This window comes from Geotrypetes seraphini, chromosome 6 (genome assembly GCF_902459505.1).
Source record: "Geotrypetes seraphini chromosome 6, aGeoSer1.1, whole genome shotgun sequence".
NCBI lineage: Eukaryota > Metazoa > Chordata > Amphibia > Gymnophiona > Dermophiidae > Geotrypetes > Geotrypetes seraphini.
In genome coordinates, this window is record NC_047089.1 from 151,774,762 (window position 1) to 151,800,087 (window position 25,326).

The 25,326-nt window shown below is 43.5% G+C and overlaps 1 protein-coding gene across 4 annotated transcripts in view; it reads right to left on the reverse strand.

Moving 5' to 3' along the window:
• Positions 1–14,654: 14,654 nt before the first annotated feature.
• Positions 14,655–25,326, reverse strand: part of FHL2 (four and a half LIM domains 2) — a 212,596-nt gene continuing 201,924 nt past the window's right edge. For all 4 annotated transcript variants that reach the window (XM_033948734.1, XM_033948737.1, XM_033948738.1 and 1 more), the window contains exon 6: positions 14,655–16,201. In XM_033948734.1, coding sequence (XP_033804625.1) covers positions 16,050–16,201 — 152 coding nt within the window. In that variant the 3' untranslated portion in view covers positions 14,655–16,049. The remainder of the gene's footprint in view (positions 16,202–25,326) is intronic.

A 25,326-nucleotide genomic window follows, 5' to 3' on the forward strand; every position in this document is an offset into this window, starting at 1 on the left:
TGAAGAGATAAGGTGACAAAGAAAGATGGAGTCTGTTTATGCACAGGGATTTGATGTTTACCACACAGAGACACAGATGGGCTAGCTACCAATTGCTATTCTCAGCTGTGTGGGTTAGAAGAGGAATCCATGAGGTCGAGGAAAATTGAGCTGCTTGCAAGAGGGCACAAGAATAGTAAGGATGAAAAGGTTATTACTGGATTTGAAAGTGAGATGCAAAGAAAGGTGAGACAGTGCCCAGAGCAGGAATGAGATGCACTTCTGTGATAATTTGGTTAGCTGAAACATTCCTAATGCACTGTCTATAAGACAGGAAATACGAAGCGTGTGAAAATTTTAATTTTAATGATCTTGGGTCCAGGAATTTGATGCAAGGGCAATATATTAAACAGGATCACACACCTAGAATGGTGAATCTAAAACAAACAGAGAAATAAAAACAAAATAAAATTCACAAAACATGCCCGACTGTGGGGTTGCATTTTTATTGACAGATAATCATGAAGTCATCAATATATACTATACATGGACTCATAGGTAGCTGTAAACTTAGGGAAGCTCTTATGGGAAAGTCCATAAGCCATTATTAAGAGGCAGTGGGGAAAATTCACTGCTTATTCCTAGGATAAGCAACATAGATATATTTTACTCCTTTGAGATCTTGCCAGGTACTTGTGACTTGGGTTGGCCACCATTGGAAACAGGATATTGGGCTTGATGGACCTTCATTGTGTCCCAGCATAGCAACTGAAATGTTCTTATGTTCATATTTAGGGTTGTTCAGTGATAATGCATGCTAGCTGCTGGTAAATGACTCTCCACCAAACACTGGAGCTGAGTACTTTGGAATAACTCAGTAACATTTCCTTTATTGCAGTGAACAGTTCGATATCATTTAACATTTTTCCTTATTCTCTTTTAGGAGCCCTGAGTTCTCTCCTAACCCACACACTAAAGGCATGATACCCACTAAGGGGATATTAAGGGGCATAATACCCACTAACATTGCTGATCCCCTCTAAAGGCATGATAAAGAGGATACGAACTCAAAGAACCAAAAATTTTATTATTTTCTAAATTAACCAAACATACTCAAACTTCAAACCATTGGCAAAGAACCAAAGAACATTTTGCAAAAGCCAGAATTATCAGGTCCCAAAAACAGCAATGTTTCTGCTCAGTAGAAATACTAACAAGGGTCTGGCTTCCAGACACTCACAAGTCCACTCAGTACTTTGGGCACCCAGTGGTGTTTGGCCCTAAGGTTTGCGGTGACCACTCGTACTGAGTTCTTCACAATGGAATGGCCTAAGTACCAGTCCACTTGACGCCATAATATGGTTCATTGCACAGGCTTGTTAGCCCAAGTAGAGCCTCCTAGTCTTGAATTCAAGTTGAGACACCTGCAGATTGCATCTCTTATCCACTGGGCTCAGTAGGCATCAATCATAGCCATCATGGCCAGTGGAAATAGGGGCACATCAAGCCCCATAATTGGTAGACAAATTTTGTCAAGTACTTGTCCCCCCAAATTGGGTCCAAGAGTTGAGAGCAATCTCCCTGGCCAGGCAAGACCCAAAGATCTCTCATATATATGGCGGGCACATTAGAGTCAATTAAGTCTTTATCTAGTGTGACTATATGGCTCCAGAAAAAAGGGGACGGATTGAGACATCCGGGTTTTACTTCCATTGAAAGCAATGGAAGTAAGGAGAACAGATTGAGACATCTTGGTTGCTTTCAATGGAAGTAAAACCCGGATGTCTCAATCCGGCCCCTTTTTTCTGGAGCCATATGGTCACACTATTTATACCTGACTTCAGGGGCTCCCCAAACAGCTCCATGTCCTTCATTGGCCAGGTAGCCATTTGCAAACACAATATGGGTCCCTCTTCCGGGTCAGCTACCATTCCCCCCTTTTACTAAGTTGCGGCAAAGGTTTCTACTGCAGACCAGAGTAGGGTTACCAGATTTTACTATTGTAAAATCTGGACCCATGGCTCCTCCCCCAGGCCTGCCCAGTCCTCTAATAAAGGACATTTCTGGGTAAATCTGGACATCGGGTAACACTAGCACAGAGTGCTAAATGCTCTGACACTGCTCTGATGCTCATAGAATGCCTATGAGTGTCGGAGCAGCATTTGGAGCATTTAGCATTCCAGGCTGTGATAGAAACCTTTACCATGGCTTAGTAAAAGGGGATGGGAGTAATCTTCTCCCAAGCCATGAAAACAAATTAAAATAGCTCTACAATAGGGATCCTGATATCCTCATCCTGTTTAAGAACATAAGAAGTTGCCTCTGCTGAGGCAGACCAGAGGTCCATATTGCCCAACGGTCCGCTCCCGCGGCGGCCCATCAGGCCTAATTGCCTGAACAGTGTCCCTGACTAATTTTGTAACTGCCTCTAATTTTATGGTAAACCCCAGCACCATTTTAGGTATGCTGACCAGGTATTCAATGGCAGGCATCCACAGATTTACCTGAGCCCTCATGCATAGTGATATGGGGGAGCTTCACAAGATTGCCAGGTCACTGGTGAAGCAGTCTCTGTGCTGTCTGGGGACTGAGGTGAATTCTAAAGGGAGTTTCCTGAGTCAGCCCTTGTAGGAAATGTAGAGAAGGCAGAATCCGATTCACTCTCCAACCCCATGTAGGATGTGGACTGGGACCTCCGGCTTCTGCTAGCAAGCCCTCTCCCACGTCCTATAGGCTTTGCAGTTGGACTGCCTCCTGGTACTAATGGCTGGGGCCCCTCCAATGACAGAGGGTGGTGGTTAATGGAAGTCGCTCGAAGGAAGGAAAGGTGACTAGTGGAGTCCCTTAGGGTTCGGTGCTGGGGCCAATCCTGTTCAATATGTATGTGAGTGATATTGCTGAAGGGTTAGAAGGAAAAGTGTGCCTTTTTGCAGATGATACCAAGATTTGTAACAGAGTAGACACCGAAGAGGGAGTGGAAAACATGAAAAAGGATCTGCAAAAGTTAGAGGAATGGTCTAATGCCTGGCAACTAAAATTCAATGCAAAGAAATGCAGAGTAATGTATTTGGGGATTAATAATAGGAAGGAACCGTATATGCTGGGAGGAGAGAAGCTGATATGCACGGATGGGGAGAGGGACCTTGGGGTGATAGTGTCCGAAGATCTAAAGGCGAAAAAACAGTGTGACAAGGCAGTAGCTGCTGCCAGAAGGATGCTGGGCTGTATAAAGAGAGGCGTAGTCAGTAGAAGGAAGAAGGTGTTGATGCCCCTGTACAGGTCATTGGTGAGGCCCCACTTGGAGTATTGTGTTCAGTTTTGGAGACCGTATCTGGCGAAAGACGTAAGAAGACTTGAGGCGGTCCAGAGGAGGGTGACGAAAATGATAGGAGGCTTGCGCCAGAAGACGTATGAGGAGAGACTGGAAGCCCTGAATATGTATACCCTAGAGGAAAGGAGAGACAGGGGAGATATGATTCAGACGTTCAAATACTTGAAGGGTATTAACGTAGAACAAAATCTTTTCCAGAGAAAGGAAAATGGTAAAACCAGAGGACATAATTTGAGGTTGAGGGGTGGTAGATTCAGGGGCAATGTTAGGAAATTCTACTTTACGGAGAGGGTAGTGGATGCCTGGAATGCGCTCCCGAGAGAGGTGGTGGAGAGTAAAACTGTGACTGAGTTCAAAGAAGCGTGGGATGAACACAGAAGATTTAGAATCAGAAAATAATATTAAATATTGAACTAAGGCCAGTACTGGGCAGACTTGCACGGTCTGTGTCTGTGTATGGCCATTTGGTGGAGGATGGGCTGGGGAGGGCTTCAATGGCTGGGAGGGTGTAGATGGGCTGGAGTAAGTCTTAACAGAGATTTTGGCAGTTGGAACCTAAGCACAGTACCGGGTAAAGCTTTGGATTCTTGCCCAGAAATAGCTAAGAAGAAAAAATTAAAAAAAAAAATTTAAATTGAATCAGGTTGTGCAGACTGGATGGACCATTTGGGTCTTTATCTGCCGTCATCTACTATGTTACTATCTGGGTCAGGCTTTCAGGCAGTGGGGATGGCCCTGCCACAGTACTCGCCTCATACTAGTTGATTTTTGAGGGTGATATTTTGGGATCCCTAGTGTCCCCCATGAATGACGGGACCTCTGAAGGTGGGCCTCTGAAGTAGGAGCTGCCTTGTTCTCCACTGCTGCTTCTTTCTCAGTGGACAAACATGCTTGCTGAGCATTTTTGGGAAGCATGAAAAAAATTGGCACCGCTTCATGACAAAATGTAAAGTCAGGGCATCTGAATCGTTCCATGAGCTGACCTCCCTCGAAGGCCAACACAATTTTTCCCCTCAACTAGTATGCCCCTTGGTCCTTTATCTCACTTCTGTGGGTCTCCATGTGTGAGGACTAGTATCTGGTAACTTGTGCAGGTTTCAGTGGAAGCACTTTTCACTATTACTTCATCATAAGTTCAGATTTATTTTGAAAATTTCTGTCTTAGTTTTCTGCATTAAAAAATAATTGTAAAGAACTTATCTTTGAATTTGTTCAAAATGGGGGAGTCATATATGCCAACACAAATTCATTTTTTTTGTGGGGTTTTTTTAAAGAGAATTTATTTCCAGCTAAACTTGACTCTAGTGGAGAATATATATCTTCCTTCTAAAAGGGCATGAGATATAATTAACAAAATGATCCTCTGTGAACCCCTTTGGACAAAGATTATTTTTCATCTTTGTAATACACTAAAAAGGGCATGCACTAGATAACTTGGCTATCATTCAGAAAATGTCTGCCCTAATCAGCTCCTTCCATGTATAGCTGCTCTCCATTCCATCCCCCCAGCCAACGTATTCTGTTTCTGAGAAGCCTCTACTGTTGCAGATCAAAACTAAAAGTCTGCCAAGTAGACTATTTAAGAAGGAAATTCAGGCTCTAACAATAGAGATGTTAATTACATTGAACTTTTCTTTACTATAGGACAGAATTTTCATCAGGGTCTTAAATGTGCATGGGTAAATTATGCATTAGCAGGCCGTTGTTGAATGCATAACTTGTTTAGCTATACGTTTTCAAAAATTATATTGGTCATATTCAGCTGTTTAAATCACTAAACCTGCCTGGTTTGGGGCGGAGGCAGTGATATTGAGAGCGGCATAATAAAAAAACATCAACTTTGTTTTGGGCCTTGAATGCTAATCACCTAAAGTCAGAAATGTCCAAAGTCCATTCTCAAAAAATACATCCAGCCGTTTGATTGTCCAAACCACCAAGTCATCTATCTTTATACCGCATTCTCGTCCAAAAATTTGTCCAAGTCAAAAACGCCTAGAACAAGACCTTTTGGATGTGGGAGGGGTCAGCAAAGTGATGGACTGGCCACCCAGACATGGCAACAGAGTAGTGAGACACCTTATAGGACACTGCTGTGAATTTCACAAAAAGGGTGCCACATAAACATCTCACCACAACTCCCTTATAGGCCATGGTGAGCCCCCTAAACCTACTATAGCCACCTGTCTACAATCCTAATAGCCCTTATGGCTGCAAGTGTCACCTATATGGCAGTACAGTAGAGTTTGGGGTTGTTGTTTTTTGTGGTCTCACATTTTTCACCATGAATGCAATGGTTAGAGTGGCTTAAGGGCCTAGGTCCTCCTCTCTATGGTTCACTAGCCCACCCCCCAGACTACTTAAGCCACCTCTGTGCAGCTCTACTAGGCTTTCCTATGCCAAATGCTAATGTTCTGGAGGCAGGTACTTTTTTATTCTGATTTTTATGGGGAGGGGAGGGTGTCAGTGATCACTGGGGGAGTGTTGGGGGTCTGTACTTTGTCCCTGCAGTGGTTATTTGGTTACTTTGGATACTTTTTGGGCTCTTATACCTGTTTTTAGATTACCTAAGTCACAACGTATAAGTTCCATCTAGGCAGTCTCGTTAAACTTTGATTATCGCTGCAGGACAACTAAGTCTAGGTCGGCCCACATCCTGCCCTAAGCACACCTCAAAAAACATCCCTTTTTACTCTGAGCGTACAGCGGCAGTGAAAAGGCCTAAGCTACTTTTAGATACATCTAAAACCCATTTCAATTATCGGTACATGGATGACTTGTCCTTTTGATCGTCCAAGTGCCGATTTAGGTGGGTTTTTAGATGTATTTCCGTTTCGATTATGAACCTATTAGCCTCTATACAGAGGCAATTCTATTACAGGGTACCACTATTTAGATGCCATGGGCAGCGAACCTCTTCTATAAAGACATTTACAACTTGGCATTGGGACCCAAATTTAGGCCTGAACATTTACACTACATCTATGGCTGGTGTAAATGGATATACCTAACTGTTACACTTATGTTTGTAACTTATGCTATAAGATCTGTGTGTAAATATTGGCCCTCGTCCACTGTTCCCTCTAAGTTGAGTAAGTGTCCTCCAACTGGTATTAAGAGGGTATTAAGATCGGAAAGTAGTATGAGATTGTCAGTGGATAAAGTAGCTGGGTAAAGTCATGTAAAGATAAGTAACTCAATGTTTGTTTTCATCAGCTGGGATAAAACTTTGGGATGCCTTGCCAGGGCAAATGCGTTTGTGTGAGGGCAGAGCAACATTAAAAAAAAACTATTAAAGACACACATGTTTGTAAGCGTTTTAATGTGAGGTAGTGAGAGGGCTGAGGAGCAGGGTAGATATTAAGCTGTATTATTATATATGTATGCAATTTTTTAAAAAGGATTGTGAATGTTGATTGAAAACCGCCTAGGTATTTAGGAGGGGTATAAATTTTTAAATAAATAAAAACAACTGACAATAACTATGCTATACTTTTTGGATAGGCACCACTAGGCGGCTACACCTACCCAAAAATTAATTTTTAAAAAGTTTTTAATTGATTTTTTTTAATGGTGCTGTTCAATTAACAGCGCTGATTGAGCCAGTTTAAAAATGACCCCCCTCACCTTTTACAAAACCACGTGTTTTTAGCGCCATTCATGGTGGTTACAGCTTTGACGCTCATAGAATTCTTATGAGCGTTGGAGGTGTTACCACCGCAGCCAGTGCTAAAAACCGCACTACGGTTTTGTAAAAGGGAGGGGGGGGGGGGGAAGTTAGGCGCCAACAGTGGTAATCTTCCTCGATCTAAGATGCCTACTGGTAAATATTGTTTATAGAATCAGGGCCATAATGTACATAAATGGTGAGCATCTAGTTTATAGAATTGCCCTTTAGGGCTCCTTTTACGAAGCCGCGTTAGCGGCTTTGGCGCACGTGACTTTTAATCACGCGCTAACCCCTGCGCTAGCCGAAAAATTACCATCTGCTCGAGGAGGCGGTAGCGGCTAGCGCATTTGGTGGTTTAGCATGCGCTATTATGCACGTTAAACCGCTAATTCGGCTTCGTATAAGAAGCCCTTAGTGTTTGCAAATTCAATCCTAAAGCACCTCATATGTTTTTTCTTTGCAGGGGTTTCCTTCTTGCCATCCTCCCATTCAGGCCATGTTTGTGTTTCTGTTGTAATCTTAAAATTCTTGAATAGTCAACACTTCTGCAGTTTCAACCAGAAATCTCTAATTCTTTGAAACTAAGTAGAACTAAAGTTCACAGTTACCTCCGTTGGTGGGCAACCCTGGGTTAGAGCAACTTGGTAAGAAAACTGATAGTGATACATCCATCAGCATATACTGTACAGTGTTATCCCGCACAGAAAGATGTTAGAATATAGGCCCTCAGGGGACAGGGAAATACCTATTATACCTGAATGTAACTCACCTTGAGCAACCAATTAAAAGACATGAGCTAAATCCACATTCTTATTAGAGTATTACAGTATCACCAAATCCATTTGATGTGCTATGTATTGGGAGTCAATAAGAAACATATTTTAAAATTTAAAATTTTATTATTTTGAAAAATACAAAGTGGAATTCAATTCCAGCTATGAAGCTATTGTGTTAAACAGACTTCGCATTTCACACAATGATCATATAATCATGCAATAAAATATTTATTATGTAATTATGCCATCTTAAAGATTAGATATTTGGGTTTTTTTTTTTCTTTTTTATTTACAGCAAAGCTTTCCTGGAGGATATTGCATTTCTTATAAACACATATATGACGATATCCGAATAACTCATTCAACCTAATTGGGTTTGTGGAACAGTTGTTATCCACAATTTTTGCTGCCTGGAAAAGAAAGTTCAGAAGCTCTTTTATTCTCCATAAATGAGATAAATCACAAGCTTTTCCATCTGACTGTAACACTGCAAACTGATATGGTAATAACAGTCAGGAAAACATAATGGTACCTTGCCTGCAAAGGCACCATCTGTATCACTGAGATAATCTGTGAGAAGATGATTCACAGAAAAGAGGGGTATTTTCTAATGTGTTTTAATGAAATAATGCATATTTGCCATCTAATGCAGGGATAGGGAACTCCGGTCCTCGAGAGCCGTATTCCAGTTGGGTTTTCAGGATTTCCGCAATGAATATGCATGAGATCTATTTGCATGCACTGCTTTCAATGCATATTCATTGAGGAAATCCTAAAAACCCGACTGGAATACGGCTCTCGGGAACCGGAGTGCCCTACCCCTGATCTAATGAATGCCAATAGCAAAATGATTTCACCAAAATGCTCCTTAGCTTGTCATTGTGTGTTATGTAATAATGCGATGCAAAGCATTTCATTATTATGTAAATCAAAAAGCACAGCTTGCATTATTTTTCCTGCTAACACATGGCTCAATGCTCCCAGGTGTCATCTTCAAGAGGCCCCCCAACCATTTCACCCCTAGTCAAGATCTCCCACCCACTAAGATGCTTCTTGGACCTGCAGTCAATATCCCCCCTCTGTAATCCAGAGAAAACCTCCCCCCACTTTTGGCCCCCACAAAGATCCTCTATTCTTCTTCACCTCTGTATTTCTCCCCTTGGACTCACCTCTGTAATCCCTGGTGCCTAGTAAGCCAGGGCAGTAGAGATCTCAGTTGCTTCCAGTTGCTTTTGGCTCTGGGTTCAAAATGTTGCCTCTTGAACTCTAGTAGAGGTCTTGTGGTACTACAGTTAGGAATCAAGTTGCTGCTAAGTTTCATTAATCATTTATAGCAGGAGTTACTAACCTGCAAAATTGAGTTACCATAGTTTAATGACTCCCATAGGGCATTAAGTAACAGTAAAATGTGTCCCCTACATTTAACTAATCACTTACAAGACTGAAGGTCAAGTAAGGTGAATGAAAATCCTAGTGTGACAGGGTAGAGTACCAGCCATTGGCCGGTGGAGGGAACCTGAGCAATGAAGCTCATTGAGCCTGAGAGAGCTAATTTGCATAGAACTGCAAGGGCTGCTGGGAGCTGTCCATTCGCCCTGAGTGGATTGTGGTGCTGAAAAGAAGAGCTCCCATCACAGTGCGTTCAGAAGGCAAGGAGCTTTTTTGGAAGCTGGGCAATTCTTGAGAGGATGAATGCTGGTCTCTTGACTAACTGCCAGTGAGCCCTTAACACTACTGTTGAGTCAAGGGGCCTAGTGTAGGAGAGTAGAGTAGCTAGGCTGAGTAGCCCTGACAGGGGGAGGGGGTTGGTGATGGGAGGGTCTATGGGAACTATAGAAGAGCTCTTACCTGTACCCATTTACTAGGTGTTAAGGGCTTCTGCATTAACCATCTGCTAATTGGTTAGCATGTCTACTCTCTGCCCCCAAACACTCCCCCAGTGCTAAGAGAATTTTTCTATCTTTTAGCACGAGTAGTATGTGTCAAACACAAAAATATCACAGAACACCCAAGCAGCAGTTAGGATCTGCATACTGATAGCCTGGATTTGGCGCTAAGGCCCTGAAGCAGTGGTTCCCAGCCACGAAACGATCGTCGGCCTGGCCTTTTTGTGTTCAGTGGTTTTTACCATTAATCATTCTTAGCATTTTTTTGCTCCCACCTGCTAACTTTAAACTTGTGCGAAAGATTTTTGGCTATGATGCTTGGGTGGAAGAGTGTGGGTACACATCTCCGTTTGTCTGAGGCTTTTCTTTCGCTTAAGTAATAAGCTAGCTTTCTTGGCTTGTGTGGTGCTTTTGTCTTGTGATATTTTTGGATTTTTGTTGTTCGATAGCACATACAGTTCTTTGATAGAATGCACCATGCTTTAATAGCATGCATTGCTTTTCAGTAGCATGCAGTAATCTTTGATAGCATGTACTTGTTGATACCACATGCCAGGGGTGCCCAAAAGGTCGATCGCGATTTACCGGTAGATCGCGAAGGCAACGTGATTCGATCGCGTTGCCTTCGCATTCTACTTGCTTCCCAAGAGCCAGATGGACCCAAAGCATCCTGGCGGTCCTGACGCACCCAGAAGCTCCTCTCACTACCTGCACGGAACGGCACTAAAAGTCAGTCAGTCAGTCAGCCTCCCTCCCCCCGTCCTACCTTCTCTCAGGGATTTCCAGGCCAGTCCTAGAGCTTTCCTCTCTGCCACGGGCCGCCCCACCGAAAGTAGGAAGTTGCGTCAAGTGGGGGGGGACTGGGGGGCAGGAAGCAGCAGAGAGCGTGAGCTCCAGGGGGGGCGGTCGCAAGCAACTTCGGAGACGGCGGTGCAGAGGGTGGAAGCAGGAGGAAGGACAATTTCGGGGGGGGGGGGAGGAGAACCAATTGAACGCCTGTTTGCACACTTGGAGACATTGATAACATTGGTCTGGCTTCAGCTTCATTGATGTCCCCGTGGGGTCCGTCCTTGGAAATACCTGCAGAAAACTCCCGTCCCGTGCAGCAATTTGCGACACGTAGTGTTTGTGGCTCCTAGGGGGAGGAGGAGGATGGGAGGTGGTGGTTTGGAGACCTGTTCCTCGATGGCAGCAGCGGTTTGGAGGCCTGTTCTCCAATGGTGGCGACAGTGGCTTGGGAGCAGGCAGGGAGACAGAAAGAAAGGGGGTAAGGAGAGAAAAAGACATAGAAAGAAAGAGGGGCATGGAGACAGAAAGAAAGAAAGGGGAGGGGGCAGGGAGAGAGGAAGAAAAAATTGGCGGAGGGAATGAGGTCTGGAAGCATACAGCAGGCTGAAAGAAGGGAAGAGATATTGGATGTACAGTCAGAAGAAGTGCAACCAGAGACTCATGAAATTACCAAACAACAAAGGTAGAAAAAATGATTTTATTTTCAATTTAGTGATCAAAATGTGTCCGTTTTGAGACTTTATATCTGCTGTCTATATTTTGCACTATGACCTCCTTTTATTAAACCGCAATAGCGGTTTTTAGCACAGGGAGCCTATGAGCGTTGAGAGCAGCGCAGGGCATTTAGCGCAGCTCCCTGCGCTAAAAACCATGATTAGTAAAAAGGGAGGGGGGTATATTTGTCTATTTTTGTATAGTTGTTACTGAGGTGACATTGCATAAGGTCATCTGCCTTGATCTCTTTGAAAAAAAACCTGGAATATAAATGATAATTAACATTTTCTCTGCGTACAGTGTGCTTTGTGTTTTTTAAAATTTTATTGTTGGTAGATCATTTTGACCCGGTCATTTTAAAAGTAGCTTGCAAGCCCAAAAAGTGTTGGCACCCCTGCCACATGCTATTCTTCAGTAATATGCTACTATAGAATAGTACACGCTAAAACAACAAATGTTGTGGAACCGATGATCTGGATGAAACAAAGATTTATTAAAAAGTCAAATGAAAAGGTCAAGAAATGACCAGTCACAACTGCAGCTTTGCTGCAAGTCCATAAGAGCAATATAAACAGTACAATTCACTTCAATGGGAAGTAATTTCTTGACCTTTTCATTTCACTTTTTTTTTTTGTAAATCTTTATTCATTTTCAGAACTTATACAAAGCGCCAACATGATATACAGTCAGATAATACAAACAACAGCACTTATCATTGAACAAATAAGAAACAAAGTACTTTACTCCCTCTCCCCCACCCTCTCTGGATGTGTGTAGAAATCATCAAGGAATTAAAGGTTAATCAATCAATCAGTCTTTTTGTTTAACAAATGCCTCTAATGGACCCCCATATTTTCCCAATTGTTCTGCATTCATTGGCTCCGTACTTTGGACTCTTGTGTTTGTATGGACCATTGAGGTTTTTGCCTTTGGTTTGTTTTGAATGGTATACGCTGCCAACAATACAACAAAATCTTGATATTTGGTGTGGGGGGAGGGGGATTTAGGAGGGGTTCTATGTTTCATCTTTCAAATGACATGAAATTCTGTAATACCTTACCCTTTGTAATAATTCATGATCTGCAGCTGTAAGTTTATAATTTGACATATAATAGATTCCTGGTACCAGAGAATAACCTATAGTTTTTTTGTATATAGATAGTACTGCTAAATGTACAAATAAAGTGAAGCATCAGTGATTGATCTAGTGGCTACCTGGAATAAAAGGCCCATACATCCTGTACTGTTTGACTTAGGGCAAGGTTGTACCAAGTCTTGGGCTTATAGCAGCCCGCTGAAGGCCTCACTGTTAGATGAAAACTTGATTTGCACATGTCACAGTTTTGCACAGTAAACACAACCCCCTTTCCCCGCTTCATTCTATAAATTGGTATCTACAATTAAGTACCAAGTTTGAGTATAGTTTATGGAATACTGGCACTTACATGTGTCTTTGTCATTTACAAGCATAAGTGTTAGATATTATTCTATAAAGTACACACCAAAGTCGTTTAGTGCAACTTATAGAATACCATCAGTTGTGCATGTTGCATGGTATACTTAAATTTCCCAACTTATACCAGCCATAGTCTAAGTGCTCCATGCAACTCATTATAGTGCCTATATTTTGGTATCATTATATAATTGTACCCTTCCTATTTTTATACATTGCATGCTTTGATCTCTTCCTTTTGACTTCATCATTCAGAAATCATTTGGTCACCTTCATGACATTGCCTAGAATTGAGCTCAAATATTTCCAAATATCTAACTTGGAAATGTTCAAGACTTTCTCAGTACCAAACCTGTCACAGCACTAAAACCGTTGTCTCAGTCTAGGCCAGGGGTGTCAAAGTAAGTCCCTCCTCGAGGGCCGCAATCCAGTTGGGTTTTCAGGATTTCCCCAATGAATATGCATGCGATCTATTAGCATACAATGAAAGCTGTGCATGCAAATAGATCTCATGCATATTCATTGGGGAAATCCTGAAAATCCGACTGGTTTGCGGCCCTCGAGGAGGGACTTTGACACCCCTGGTCTAGGCCAATATAGATCCTATGCTATGCTCTTAAAATGATCTATTTAATCTTCAATTCAGACTAATAGGGTTATGTGTACAGTAACAGCTTACTTTCACCAGAACTCAGTTTTAAGATTGGCAGCAGTCTGCCCTGTTTTTTTAATTCTTTCTCATGATAATCACCTGAAATTCTTAAAGCATTTCTACACACTATAAGGATGCCAAAAGCTGCATTCATGCAATTTTCATAGAGGAAATGCTTACATGCATACTAATTAATATTCTTAAATACCACCAAAAGTTATAACAAATGTATTCATCTATTGTAAACATTTTAAATATAAAACCTTTCTATCAAAAATTCTGTGATAAAGAGTATGCTAATTACCTCCAGAAGAATATTCATCTACTTGTTTGCATAGGTGCTGTGAATTCTAAGAAAAATTGATTAGCCATATCCTCTCAGATATTTTGGAAATCTTTTGTTACTTCTTTAGGGGCCTTTTTGCTAAAGTGGTATGGGTTTTAGCACACACTAACCATTGATACAGATCCATGCTAACACCTGCTGCTTACAAAAACAGGCAGTGTGGTAAAAATCTCATGTTAACTGCTTAGTGTGGGATGGGGCCAGGACTGGGCAGTATATGGACAGAGATTGGGTTTGAACCACCATTTCCTCTAAGCTGAGCGAGAATCCTCCACGTACAGTTCGGCCAGTGGAGGGTACTGTTTCACCATCACCTTTTCTATAGTGAGGGACAGGCAAGCTCTGCAGGACTCCATGGAGATTGAAAGCATAATATTGAAGTGCTACCAACCACTGGTAGCAATGCAGTTGGAAGACTCCTGCTCAGCTTAGAGCAGGGGTGTCAAAGTCCCTCCTCGAAGGCCACAATCCAGTCGGGTTTTCAGGATTTCCCCAATGAATATGCATGAGATCTCTTTGCATGCACTGCTTTCATTGTATGCTAATAGATCTCATGCATATTCATTGGGGAAATCCTGAAAACCCGACTGGATTGCGGCCCTCAAGGAGGGACTTTGACACCCCTGGCTTAGAGGGAACAGTGGTGCGGGCTGTGTACACTGTAGTTAGTGCATGGTAAGTAGCACACACTGCCACATGCACAGGTAGTACAGCTGCAAATAATAGGTGATTCTATAAAGAAAGTGCCAAGATTTAGGTGCTAGGGGTGTGTGATAATGAACAAAATGTGGACGTTCCTTGTTTCTTTGTGGTAGCCTGGTCTTTTGCCTCTGTTTGTGGGACTGCAGTTGTCTCAGCGGGTCCTTCCAGTGGCTTTGTGGATTGTGCACATATGTGCATACATACATGTATAAATGCCAATATCCTTATATATTAGTCTATAAACTGTCACTTATATGTGATGATGCAGTTTGCAGATGGTATACATACGGGGCAGAGTTTGGGCAGGGCGCACATTTACACATGTGACATATATATGATAAGTTTCATGCAGTCTTTTGCAATTTAGGTGGAATCATTTATATCAGCATCTAAATACATGTGGAGGAGCAGCCCCAATCGTTGGTGCAATGGGCTCAGAGCTTGGGGAACAAGGTTCAATTCTCTCCACAGCTCTTTGTGACCCTGGGCAAGTCGCACAACCCTCCATTGCCCCAGGTACAAAATAAATACCTGTATATAATATGTAAACTGCTTTGATTGTAACCATAGAAAGGTGGTAATGTCATGTTATGGTAGGATTCTATAATGAAAAATACATTTTCATAGAATAAACTACATGTAGGCATGTTGTAGGTACCCACATTTAAGCACCCTTTATAGAACTGTCTTCCAAATGCACTAATCGTGCTTGACATAAATGTGCAACAGGGAACTTCTCTGTGCAGAAACTGCAAGGAAAATGCTGCCCGCTCTCCCCCTCCCCCGGCTGTTATGTGGAAAGCAGATAGCGGTTTTAAGAAAGGTTTGGACAATTTCTTGGAGGAAAAGTCCATAGTCTGCTATCGAGAAAGACATGGCGGAAGCCACTGTTTGCCCTGGAACGGTACCATGGAATATTGCTACTCCTTGGGTTTTGACCAGGTGTTGGTGATCTGGATTGGCCACCGTGAGAACGGGCTACTGGGCTTGGTGGACCATGGTCTGACCTAGTAAGGCTATTCTTATGTTCTTATGCTTAGAAATAGATACAAATATAACTAGAAGAAAGGAAGAGATAATACCTCAGCACTAATCATCGATCTGAATTCTGGAGTAATGCACCTGGTTCTAAAGGACACATTTTTCAGAACAATAGCCAGAGGGAAGAGACAGTTCAGAGGATTCAATTAAAATGGTGGAGAGGTAAATCAAAGACCCAAAACGTGTACATCATAAAGGAGGTAAGAATATGATAAAAAAATTCAAATATCAGACATTTACAAACGAGGAAAGCATTTTTCAGTCAAAAGGAACATAATCCAAGGGACATAAGGAGACTAATTTTATAATAGGCCATGGAAAATACTGTTTTATCCATAGAAATGCCTTTCAAAATTACCCTCAATGTGGCCCAGGGTAGTTTTAGATATGACAAGCATTTCCTCACAGGGTGGCTACATGGAACAGAAAAAGAACATCAGAATTTTGAAAAACAGAATATTCTTAGTTAAGGGAAGGGAGGGTATAAGTCAGTGTCTGTGATACTGCAATATGAAGTGAAAACAGGCAGCTAGAAGGCTTTGCCATCACCAGCTGTCATCATCTTTCATTTGAAGGGAAAAAAAATGTTACTTTATATATAAAACAGAGAACACCAAGTCATCAGCTGGGAAAGCAAACCACAAGACTTATTTCAGAAGAACAGAGGTTACAAAGTTCTACTTATTTTCGTTGTCTTTTTTTTTCTTTTTCTTTTAAATAACTTTTCCACAATCAGGGCAAAGTATGTCATCTTTATCCGTGAGGAAGCCACGACCCACCAAGGAAACAGAACACTTCTTACAGTTAAAACATTCGTTGTGCCATTGCCGTTCTTCAAAGGAGATGTACTTAGCTCCTCCCAGCCCTGTCAACAAAACATGAGAACATAAACTACAGTTGGATTATTCAGTTGGATTATTTTGGTCCTGCTATGTGATCAATCTTATTCTGTTCTACAGCTTCTGGGAAAAATAACATGCTTTTATCTACCTCAGGTCTTGCTCCCGCTGGCTCTACATCATACAGTAATCTTGGAATCTACAGATTCTTTCTAGCTGCCTCCTTGAATTAAAATTTAGGTAATGGAGGTTCTGTGCATCTGCTACAGTAGTTTTCATTGTTAAATATATCTTGGGATTCCCAAGCATGTAGTGGAGAGGCACAATTTCGTAACAGGGTGCCTAAAAGTGTTCAGAAACATTTATATATATATATATATTTTTTTTTTTACAAAAGCCACAAAATATCCAAGAGAAGGAAATCAAAATGAGTCATCAAACATCTGTAATCACCAATAATTTGTAGTGTATAAATTATGGACCATCAGATATGAGAACCCAAAAACCGGCATAAAACAAATTCAACTGTAGACATTCTCCACTACAGGTATCATCATCACTCCGACTGAAAATATAAATCTAATTGTGAATTGAAGTTCCAAACATATAGGGCTAAATTTTATAGATGGCGGAAAAAAAAAAAAAAAAAAGTTGCTAAGTGCTATTCTATAAACAGCATTCAAAGTTGGGCGCTGTTTAAAATACAGCATATAATGCCAATTTTGGGCACCAGGATTTACACCAGCTGAAAACTGGTTTAAATCCTTGCACCTAAATTAGGACAGATCTACCATATTCTATAAAATTGCATATGAACTCTAGAAATGTCCTTGACCCTCACATGTCCACTATTCAGATCCTTCTCACATTTTTATAGAACACCAACCACAAAGGTGTGCACATAAATTCAAATTATTGTCAATTAGTGCAAATAATTGATTGATGGCTCATTACTCAATTAAATTACATTAGGCACAATAAGAATGTGCAAATTGGGCAGCTAAGAAAGCAAATAGAATGTTAGGAATTATCAGGAAAAGAATGGAAAACAAAAATGAAAGTGTTATAATGCCCTTATATCGCTATATGATATGGCCACACCTCAAATACTGTATGCAATTCTGGTCACTATATCTCAAAAAAGAAGTAGTGGAATTAGAAAAGGTACAGAGAAGGGCGACAAAAATGATAAAAGGGATAGGACGACCTCCCCATGAGAAAGGCTAAAGTGGCTAGGGCTCTTCAGCTTGGAGAAGAGACGGCTCAGGGGTGATATGATAGGGGTCTATAAAATACTGAGTGAAATGGAAAGGATAGATGTGAATCGCTTGTTTACTCTTTCCCAAAATACTAGGACTAGGGGGCATGCGATGAAACTACTAAAGTAGTAGATTTAAAACAGACCGGAGAAAATATTTCTTCACACATCCTGTAATTAAACTCTGGAATTCATTGCTGGAGAATATGGTGAAATCAGTTAGCTTAGCATGGTTTAAAAAAGGTTTGGATAATTTCCTAAAAGAGACGTCCATAGGTCATTATTGAGATGGTCTAGGTAAATCCACTGCTTATTCCTAGGATAAGCAGCATAAAATCTGTTTTGCTATTTCTGATCTAGCTAGGTACTTGGGACCTGGGCTGGCCAATGTTGGAAACAGGATGCTGGGATTGATGGACCTATTGTCTGTTCCAGTCAGGGCCGCCATCAGGGCAGTACTACCTGTCCTGCATTCAGGGGCCCGGAGGTGACAGGAGGCCCGGGCTCCCCCAGGGTCCTAAGCAGTGTTCCCTCTAAGGCAGCGGTCTCAAACACGCGGCCCGAGTGTGGCTCTCCAGGTTTTATTTGTGGCCCGCGGTCTGGAGGTGATCATTCTCTTCCTTTTGGAGCAGCAGCCGGTTCGTTCGTTCAAAGCCGTGGATTGGCGGCTCCTTGCGCTATCCACTCCTACATCGGAAGCCTCTCTGATGTCACACCATCAGAGAGGCTTCAGACGCAGGCGCAGATCTCGTAAGAAGCCGCCACCCGCGGTTTTGAACGAATGAGCCGGCCAGACACGCTGCTGCTCCAGTGGCGTACCAAGGGGGGGCGGTCCACTGTTCTCCTTAGCGTGCGGCTCGTCTAGAGCAGTGGTGCCCAATCTGCTTCCCTTCCCTTCTCACTGCTGCCATCGGGGATCAGGCCGGCACCGTATCTTTGATCTCCCTGCTGGGCCGACCAACTCTCGCAGTGGCCCGACGTCAATTCTGACGTCGAGAGGACGTTCTGGCTGCCTGGCTGCCCGGGACGTCCTTTCCGACGTTAGAATTGACGTCGGGCGGCGAGAGTTGATCGGCCCCGTGCAGAAGAGAAGCAGGGAGATTTCGTCCTGTTCCCGATTGCGGCAGCGACAGCAGCCTATTCCGCGGCGGTGGTGGCATGGGGGAGGCAGGAAGGAAGAAAGAAAGAAGGTGTGTGTGTGGGGGGGGGGGGCAGGGAGCCAGAAAAAAAAACAAAAAATGGGGCAAGGAGGAAGGAAGGAAGAAAGAAAGAAGGTGGGGGGGGACAGGGAACCAGAAACAAAGCAAAAAAATGGGGCACAGAATCAGAGAAAGACAGACATAGAGAAAGAAAGAAAAAGTTGGGGGAGGGAATGAGGTCTGGAGGAGAGGAAGCATACAGGAGGCTGAAAGAAGGGAAGAAATATTGGATGCACAGTCAGAAGAATAAAGTGCAACCAGATGAAATTACCAAACAAAGGTAGGAAAATGATTTTATTTTCAATTTAGTGATCAAAATGTGTCTGAATTTATATATGCTGTCTATATTTTGCACTATGGCCCCCTTTTACTAAATCGCAATAGTGTTTTTTAGTACAGGGAGCCTATGAGCGTCGAGAGCAGCGCTGGGCATTTAGCGCAGTTCCCTGCGCTAAAAACTGCTATTGTGGTTTAATAAAAAGAATGGGGGGCATATTTGTCTATTTTTGTATGGTTGTTACTGAGGTGACAATGCATAGAGTCATCTGCCTTGACCTCTTTGAAAAAACCCAGAATAGGAATGATAATTACCATTTTCTCAGCGTATAGTGTGCTTTGTGTTTTTTAGTTTTATTTTTGGTAGATCATTTTGACTTGGTCATTTTAAAGTAGCTCGCAAGCCCAAAAAGTTTGGGCATCTCTGAGCTAGAGCGTTGAAACTGTGTATTTCTATTTTATCCCCCCTTTTACAAAACTGTGGAGCGTTTTTTAGTGCCAGCCATGGTGGTAGCAGCTCTGATGCTCAGAATTCTATGAGCGTCAGGGCTGTTACCACTGTGGCTAAAATCCACACTACAGTTTTGTAAAAGGGGGAGGGGTTCATTTGTGATGACATATTCCATACTAGGCGAAGGTGTTTTCTGTGTTCTGTGTGTTTGAAAGACATGGTTTTCTGTTAGGATTGACGATGTAGGATTGATCTGTGCTGGTCTGGCTTGTTTAGTTTTACAATGGGTGTATTGATGTACTGCTTACTGCAATATGTAAGATGCTGCCTTTTCCTAGGTACTCATGTGTGACGTGTGGTTTGTTACTAAAAATCATGTTTTTCTTACAGATGGGGGGGGGGGGGGTGCCAAAAAATGATGGGCCCCGGGTGTTACATATGCTAGGTACGCCATTGTATGTAAAGATACCAGAAAGCTGGCGTAGCAAAAATTTTAAGTAAATTGTTATTCTTCTAAGTTTTGAGTATTTAACCCTCCCACAATCTCACGGGCACTCGTTTCAAGTTTCAAGTTTATTGGGATTTTGATTTAAACGCAATATCAAATATTTTCAATGCGTATAACAAAAATAAATTTGGGGAAATAAATAAAACCATTTGAACAATAAACATACAAACATATCCATAGATGATTAAAAATACATAAGGAGTACAAGGATAAACTACATTTGTTTAAAAATGCATCCTCCGTGCCTGCTCATAAATTTGTGGAGTATGTAACTTGTCGCTCATGCATATTTTTTTTTGCACACACCTCATCAATCCTTAGAGGAAACATTGGTCCTAGGCCACCATAGCACAAATTCCTGTATTATGCTTCTGCTGTGCACAACAATAAACAATAAACACTGCTGTCATACTTTTTTTTGTCCCCTGCCAATTTCCTGATAGCACACCCCCCCGGATAAAAGGGGGGGGGGGGGAGAAGGGGTGCGTGGGGGGGCCCAATAGGATTGCTCAGTAAGGGGCCCAGAAATTTCTGATGGCGGCCCTGGTTCCAGTATGGCAGTTCTTATATTTCTGCTAGAACTCATAATTTAAGGTTGTTAAAATGTTCCTGTAACTCATTACTTAGCATCCGTAGAACTTTTCAAAATGCAGAAGTTAGACTGTTCAAAGTCTAATAGATTCTGGCATTGTCACCTTGAAGTAGGAACACTGGATCATTTGTTGTTCTATTGTCCTTTGATACTCAATTTTTGGAAATCGATATGGGGACATATTAATAACATACTGGAATCATCGATTCCATTAACCTATGATGTAGTAATCTGTGGGACATTGTTGCATACTAAACCCCATTGGATCGGTATAAAAGCTGGCTTTTCATTATTATGACCGAGATTGCCTTGCAAATGGTTACTCAGAATTGGAAAAGCTGTAATCGGCTTAATTCTTTTGTTACTTCGGTATAGTTGTCTCTTACCTTTAATTTCCTGTTGTTTTACTCACACATCCAGGGAAGGGTGGGGGTGGGTGGGTGGGAGGGGGGTATATCTCTTTTGTTTGATTCCTTGATTGGATGTACTGGAAGGGAGGGGGGAATTCATTTTGTATTGTTATTGATTACCGTATTTTCTCACATATAACGCGCGCGTTATACGTGGTTTTTACGTACCGCGCATACCCTCGCACGTTATACACGTGAGCGCGTTGTACAAAATTTTTTTTACATAGTTCCCCCCCCCGACGTCCGATTCACCCCCCGCAGGACCGCTCGCACCCCCACCCCGAAGGACCGCTCGCACGCACCCCCACCCCGAAGGACCGCTCGCACGCACTCCCACCCGCACCCCACAGCCTCCCAAGCTCCCCCCATCATGTAGAAGCTCCTACCGGTGTCCTGCTGCTTCCTCTTGGCGGACCCGACACCCGACACGATCGGGGCAAGAGGGAGCTCAAGCCCTCTTGCCCCAGCCAACCGCAGCACCCCCGACACGATCGGGGCAAGAGGGAGCTCAAGCCCTCTTGCCCCCCCCGACACGATCGGGGCAAAAGGGAGCCCAAGCCCTCTTGCCCCGCCGACTCCCCAACTCACCGACAATATCGGGCCAGGAGGGAGCCCAAGTCCTCCTGGCCCTGGAGACCCCCCCCCCCCGCTAGTTGTTCGGGCCAGGAGGGAGCCCAAACCCTCCTGGCCACGGCGACCCCCTACCCCCACCCCGCACTACATTACGGGCAGGAGGGATCTCAGGCCCTCCTGCCCTCGACGCTAACCCCCCTCCCCCCAATGACCGCCCCCCCCAAGAACCTCCGATGGCCCACCCAGCTGACCCGCGACCCCCCTGGCCGACCCCCACGACACCCCCACCCCCCTTCCCCGTACCTTTGTGTAGTTGGCCGGACAGACGGGAGTCAAACTCGCCTGTCCGGCAGGCAGCCAACGACGGAATGAGGCCGGATTGGCCCATCCGTCCCAAAGCTCCGCCTACTGGTAGGGCCTAAGGCGCCTGGGCCAATCAGAATAGGCCCGGGAGCCTTAGGTCCCACCTGGGGGCGAGGCCTGAGGCACATGGGCCCAACCCGACCATGTGCCCAAGGCCCCGCCCCCAGGAGGGACCTAAGGCTCCCGGGCCTATTCTGATTGGCCCAGGCGCCTTAGGCCCCACCAGTAGGCGGAGCTTTGGGACGGATGGGCCAATCCGGTCTCATTCCGTCGTTGGCTGCCTGCCGGACAGGCGGGTTTGGCTCCCGTCTGTCCGGCCAACTACACAAAGGTACGCGGAAGGGGGGTGGGGGTGTCGTGGGGGGTCGGTCAGGGGGGTCGCGGGTCGGCTGAGGGGGGCGGTCGGAGGTTCTTGGGGGGGGCGGTCGTTGGGAGGGGGGTTTGCGTCGAGGGCAGGAGGGCCTGGGATCCCTCCTGCCCGTAATGTAGTGCGGGGTGGGGGTAGGGGGTCGCCGTGGCCAGGAGGGTTTGGGCTCCCTCCTGTCCCGAACAACTAGCGGGGGGGGGGGGTCGCCAGGGTCAGGAGGACTTGGGCTCCCTCCTGGCCCGATATTGTCGGGGAGTTGGGGAGTCGGCGGGGCAAGAGGACTTGGGCCCCCTTTTGCCCCGATCGTGTCGGGGAGTTGGGGGGGCAAGAGGGCTTGAGCTCCCTCTTGCCCCGATCGTGTCGGGGGTGCCGCGGTTGGCTGGGGTAAGAGGGCTTGAGTTCCCTCTTACCCCAATCGTGTCGGAGGTGCCGCGGTTGGCTGGGGCAAGAGGGCTTGAGCTCCCTCTTGCCCCGATCGTGTCGGGGGGGCAAGAGGGCTTTAGCTCTCTCTTGCCCCGATCGTGTCGGGGGTGCCGCGGTTGGCTGGGGCAAGAGGGCTTGAGTTCCCTCTTACCCTGATCGTGTCGGAGGTGCCGCGGTTGGCTGGGGCAAGAGGGCTTGAGCTCCCTCTTGCCCCGATCGTGTCGGGGAGTTGGGACCGCCAAGAGGAAGCAGCAGGACACCGGTAGGAGTTTCTACATGATGGGGGGGGGGGGTCGGGAGCCTGTGGGGGTGCGGGTGCGGGTGGGAGTGTGTGCGAGCGGTCCTTCGGGGTGCGGGTGCGAGCGGTCCTGCGGGGGGGGGGTGAATCGGACATCGGGGGGGGCATCAGGCTTTCAGGGTGGGGACAGGACTTCAAGGGGGAGAGGAGAGTCGGGGCGGGCGAAAGGAGAGTCGGGGTGGCCAGAGGAGAGTCGGGGCGGGCGAAAGGAGAGTCGGGCAGCATGCGCGGTATACGGGTGTGCGCGGTATATAAAAATTTGTGTACATAGATTTGTGTTTTTCGCGTGCTATACCCGTGTGTGCGTTTTACACGGGTGCGCGTTATCTATGTGAAAATACGGTAATTGTAAGTGCTGATTCTGATTATTAATGTATGTATAATTTTATGCACTTTGTATTAGCATTGAAAATTTAATAAAGATTTTTAAAAAAATGTATTTGAGGAATACTTTGCAGTTTTCTCAATTATATTACATTTATTGACTTCTATTCCACCTTAACCTTGCAGTTTTAGGCAGATTACAATATGAGATAAGCTGGTCATTTTCAGCGAGATAACATAGAAACATGATGGCAGATAAAGGCCAAATGGCCCATCCACAGTAACCATTATCTCCTCTCTCTGAGAGATCCCACGTGCCTATCCCAGGCCCTTTTGAATTCAGACACAGTCTCTGTCTCCACCACCTTTTTCAGGAGACTGTTCCATGCATCTACCACCCTTTCTGTAAAAAAGTATTTCCTTAGATTACTCCGGAGCCTACCACATCTTAACTTCATTCTATGCCCTCTCATTGCAGTTTCCTTTCAAATTAAAGAGACTTGACTCATGCGCATTTACATTACGTAGGTATTTAAACGTTTCTATCATATCTCCCCTCTCCCGCCTTTCCTCCAAAGATTGAGATCTTTAAGTCTGTCCCCATACGCCTTATGATGAAGACCACATACCATTTTAGTAGTCTTTCTGGACCGACTCCATCCTTTTTATATCTTTTTGAAGTTATATATGATAACATTAGCTCATTCTGACATACTTCCTGAATAACAGAGTTTTTATTTCCTTTCAGAAAGTTCTATAATCTGATAATGCAGATAGAATTCTGATAGCATTAGGGTTCAGTTTTGCTACATGGAATGACAAAAGGCCCTCAAGCATTCTCTTTCACTTAGTACATTTGATTAAATGGTAAGTAAATGGGTCTGGACTCTGAATCTATTGGGTTTTTTTGTTTTGTTTTTATTTATTATAATTTTGAATACTTACAATATCCAATAATTCAAAGGGAAAAAGGAAATCTCATAAATAATACATAATCATACATACATAATTCCTTTTTAAGCCCACATTTATGGGGAGACATGAATCTATTGTAGTAACTAATGCCTATTGTCTATCAAGAGGATCAAGAGAGACTAAGAAAGAGGGAGCTCTAGATATGATTAATTCTCCTAGTTCTCCTGATAGAACAGATTTAGCAACATTTTTGTAATCTTCTCAAGATGGAATTCATAAAAGAGCTATATTGCTAATCACTTTACAATCAGAGGAACAAAAGCTGAACATTCTAAAAGCTTATTTTCCTAAGGGCAATTAATTTGTTTTCCGATGTTGCTAGGTCAACTCAGTTATAGAGAAAATCCTCCCTACAGCTGAAAACCTAAGTTCTGGCTGTAGGGGGAAACCTTCTTTCTTAAATTTCCCTGTAAGTGCCTAACTAACTATGAGAACAGTAATTATGTTTTCCTACATCTAGCTCATATTGAGCATTTATCTGATAAACTTCCCCAGAACTAGTAGCATGTTGAGCAATTGCATATTATTTAGGCTAATATTTTATTGGTGCAGGTGAGGAATTTATTTGAATTCTACAGTATTGTAATAAGCAGCTCAGATAGTAACTTTGGTTAAATTTGTGTTACTGATGTTTCACAGGATTTAGATTTGCTCCGTAATGATGTTGGCTTGACGTATGTTTTGATATATTGCTCGATGAACAATTTTCTTAAATTTTCCTGTATATTTTGAAATAATTAAAAATATAAGCCAAGAAAGATTTTGAAAAAAGACTTCCCATTGAATCAAAAACTAATACTAAAGTATTTTTCTTAAATGCATTCAAAGCAAAAAAAAAAAACCCCCAACAAAACCAACTTGTGGGAGAATTAGCTAAAATGCTACGTAATCAAGAGGCAAAGGAGCGCTCAGGGAGGGTAAAGTACTGTAAGAGCAGAAAAACTAACTTAATTCTTCAGATTTGCTGATAAAGGTATTAGGGTCATACCCATACTGGAAACTTTGTTGCTGATAATATGGAATAATTAAAGCAAATCACTGTAAATCTAGAAGATGTACTAGATCAAATTCACTAATCAGTAACAAATCACCAGGACAAGATGGTATCCATTCCAGAGTCTCAAAAAAGCTCAA